At 38.8% G+C, this 3,622-nt stretch overlaps 1 protein-coding gene across 1 annotated transcript in view; it reads right to left on the bottom strand.

Annotated features, from left to right (window-relative positions):
• The window catches only part of LOC104159072 (EF-hand domain-containing family member C2-like), a gene marked incomplete at its 3' end in the record, with an annotated part of 17,994 nt that overhangs the window by 3,506 nt on the left and 10,866 nt on the right, over nt 1–3,622 (bottom strand). Inside the window, exon 3 of the mRNA XM_009696884.1 lies at nt 1,821–2,044. Coding sequence (XP_009695186.1) covers nt 1,821–2,044 — 224 coding nt within the window. The remainder of the gene's footprint in view (nt 1–1,820; nt 2,045–3,622) is intronic.

Raw genomic sequence — 3,622 nt, 5'->3', positions numbered from 1 at the left:
ACTCTTTCCATTTCAGGCACCACCATGCTCATAGGCATAACTCAATTATTTATCTTCCCAGTACCATCTTTCCTCCCTCCTGACCCTTGAAGATGCAATGAGCAACCAAATACAGCCACAGAGCCAGATAACATCATCATCCATGGGATATTATCTCCCACAATACAGAAATACATGTCTAAGGGGTTTGCTACATTTTTCATTGGTCTCATTTTCTGTCTCATCATATTCCTAACTTTCCTTTGTGCCTTCATTTTCTGGCCATCTATTAGGAGTCTGGTGCAAAACAATTTAATTTTGCTCAATGCAGTCCAGAGCAATCCACCCTTAATAAATAAAAAAATTACCTTCCATAAATTAGTCACAGGAAAGTGAGAGCATAACACAGACAGAATTTGCTAGATAACTTTTCTGTCGTTTCCCAACAACTGACAATATTAAGACATAGATTTCAGTAATTTTTGGTCTTCTGATGCTCTTATTTCTCAAACCTTTTCCCCCTCTCCATTCTCTTTAGGCACACACATGCACAATACTTGAACATTTTGCTTGTTGTTTTTACAAGAAAAAAAAGGAATCTAAGCAGGTTATGCAGTACCGCATATAAAGTTGATACAGTCTGCCAGTATCAAGCCAGCTCAGCACGTGTTAATACACACTTGTTACCTACAAGGCCTGAGTAAGGGAAAAGCAACCCATGGCCAGCCTGAGTCACCACTACGCAGAACCAGGAGACGTACTACAACTACTAGTTTTCATCGTGGGATGGCAAAAAGCCTGAAAGCATGAACAAAGTGAAACCAACATGTTGGCCTGAGAGTGCCTCAGAGACATGCAAATTGACCTACACATCTCAGTCATGATTACTTTCCATTTTTGCTGCTGAGAGCTACAGCAGTTTTCTCTATAGGAGGATGAAGTCAAATACAAGAGATGCATGGAGTATTTGCTGCTTTCAGAGTACTAGGCTGGACCTGTCACAACAGGCTGCATACTGTGGGCCAACACTCCTAACACAGTCAGGTCAAGAGAGAAAAAACAGTGCAATCTGCACTGATATTAATCAAGAAAAACAGAACTGAAAGAAATTGTCAGTATTCCCTATAGAAAACATCGCTCCCACACTTTCTCTGTTCCCAGAGAAAAGACACCAAATCCTGCAGAGAGGAATCCACACAGCATCTAGGAGCTGCAAGAGGGATTTTTGGAGGAGGTGTGTATGTGTTCCCATATATTCATAAAAGAGACAATTGCCTTCAAATAAAGCTTCACAAGTCTTAAAACTGCAGAGTGCTGGGTTCTGCGTGGCAGAAGTATTTGCTTTACACATGCAAAGAGCTGTTAATAACATGTGGGGTAGAGATGAAAGATGACATATGAATGCACAAAGTGAGTCCACAGGAAGACATGGATGTGCTTGAATCACAATTCCAATTAGATCTTCCTTTAAACACTTTAAAAGTGTTTATTATCATTAAAGTAGCTCAAGTAAAATCATAAGTAGAACATATAATAGGTCAATTTTTTTTCTTTTCAGTTTAATACTGAAAGGTTTATTTTATTTTTACCAATTAATTTTGTTTCGTTTCAAAAGGTGTGTGAAAACATCAGGAGAAAATCGGTTATATTTGGGACTTCACTATGTCAGTACAATGAACCATGTAATAAAATTTTTAAAAGCAAGTTTTCTCTTGGGATTTATTATGTTGAAATAACTACCTTCTGTTTGCTATTAGAGAAATGTTTTATATAATGCATATTACTAATAGCAATGGCACTTCTATTGAAATCAAGTTTTGACTATTACCGCCTCATCTGACCTTTTGCCGCTGTTTGGTATACGGGTCATCTGGACGACCTGCAGGAGGATTTAATCTAACTCCCATCTTCCTCAGGAAATTTTTTGTAAACTGGTCACAATCTATAATCTTATATTTTCGGGCATAAAGGATGACTTCTATGTTGATATTGAAGTGATCTATAGTATAGAACTGATCGTCTTGAGGAGGTGGAAGTGGAATCCGACGTCGTCGAACAATAGTTCCTGTAAGAGAATTAGAATAAATTCATGGAGTAAATATCCTTTGCTCTAAGGATCACTTCACAGACTTGCTAATTTTCTATGCTGATATGACCAAAACAGATGAAGCCATATGGGACAAACAAAATTATCCTTCATTCAGTAAACGAACAATTAGGTAAGAGGATCCTTTTGATGAACAACAATACTTTAAGTTGATCATCTTCTGGAACCTCAAGTTCCAGTATTTGACTGAAGTCAATACAGAAACTTACCACCTTCTGGCGCAAACAGGAAACCACTGGAATGAATTCCCATTTGTTGGTGCAAACATAACAGTTCAGTATTTTTTCAAAGTATTTTTTCTCATTATGAAGAGAGATGTCTTTCTCACTTTTTTTTGGAAAAGCAACAGCAGTCTGCAGTACTCATTAGTATCATCAGTTTTTCTTTTAAAAACAACACACAAAAACTTGTACAAAAAACATGTGCTGGGGGCATATGGGAGGGACGAGATTTGTCTGTACACTCTGCAGGGTGAGGAGAGCCGTATGTAACTGAGGTTGGAGAAAAAACCTGCCCTACCAAGGAAAAAAAGTGTGATCTATCAAGCATGGAGGCAAGCGCATTCATCTGAGCTTCCTTAAGGAGCACACTGAAAGTAGAGACAACAGAGATGACTTGGGCTGATTCCTGGGCTGCAGTAAAGAATCCACCTCAAAAATACAGAGCCAGGAACTCATAACCCTTAGTCAAACAGGAACACTATCCAAAAGAAAAAGAACGGTGGGGAGAGGGAAGGAGAAGGAAAAAGAGAGACATTTTGACTTTAATAAAGTACACACGTTTTCTTATTGATAGTCTTTAAATGCAAGGACTGTTATTCCAAAGGCATTCTATTTGTTTACATTTACCACATTAAAAGAGAAGGAATCTGCAATTGGTCTATCAGCTGAACACTCACAAATACATTGATGAATTGGGTAATGCTTCAAAAGTACTCACTGCTGATGATTAAGAGACTGGAGCATCTCTCACATGAGGACAGGTTGAGAGAGCTGGGTCTGTTCAGCCTGGAACAGAGATGGCTCGGGGGGGAAACTTATCAATGCTTATAAATACCTGATGAGAGGCAATGAAGAAGATGGAGCCACGCTCTTCTCCATGGTGTCCAATGACAGGACAAGAGGCAATAGGTACAAATTAAAAGATACAAAATTCCATTTTAACACAAGAAAACACTTTTTTACTCTGAGGGTGATCAAACACTGGAACAGGCTGCACAAAAAGGTTGTGAAGTCTCCATTCTTGAAGGTACTTAAAATCCCACTGGACACGGTCCTGGGCATCAGGCCGTAGTTGGTCCTGCTCGGAAGAGGGGGGATGGACTAGGTGATCTTAAGGTACCCCTTCCAACCTCAACAATTTTGTGATACTACAAGTATTTTATAAACAACTTAGAAGCTACAGCCTCAGTACATTAAATAAATACGTAACACATACATTAAAGAAAGGTATGCAGCTGCATGTATGACAAGCTATGATTTATTCCGAGTGAAGTTAGACTTCACAAAGAATAGTAGATCAGCATAGCTGGGACTA

The sequence above is a fragment of the Cariama cristata genome, unplaced genomic scaffold (genome assembly GCF_000690535.1).
Source record: "Cariama cristata isolate BGI_N322 unplaced genomic scaffold, ASM69053v1 scaffold10883, whole genome shotgun sequence".
NCBI classification, from domain to species: domain Eukaryota; kingdom Metazoa; phylum Chordata; class Aves; order Cariamiformes; family Cariamidae; genus Cariama; species Cariama cristata.
Note: the sequence above shows the minus strand (reverse complement) of the source record. Positions and strands in the feature narration are given on the sequence as shown.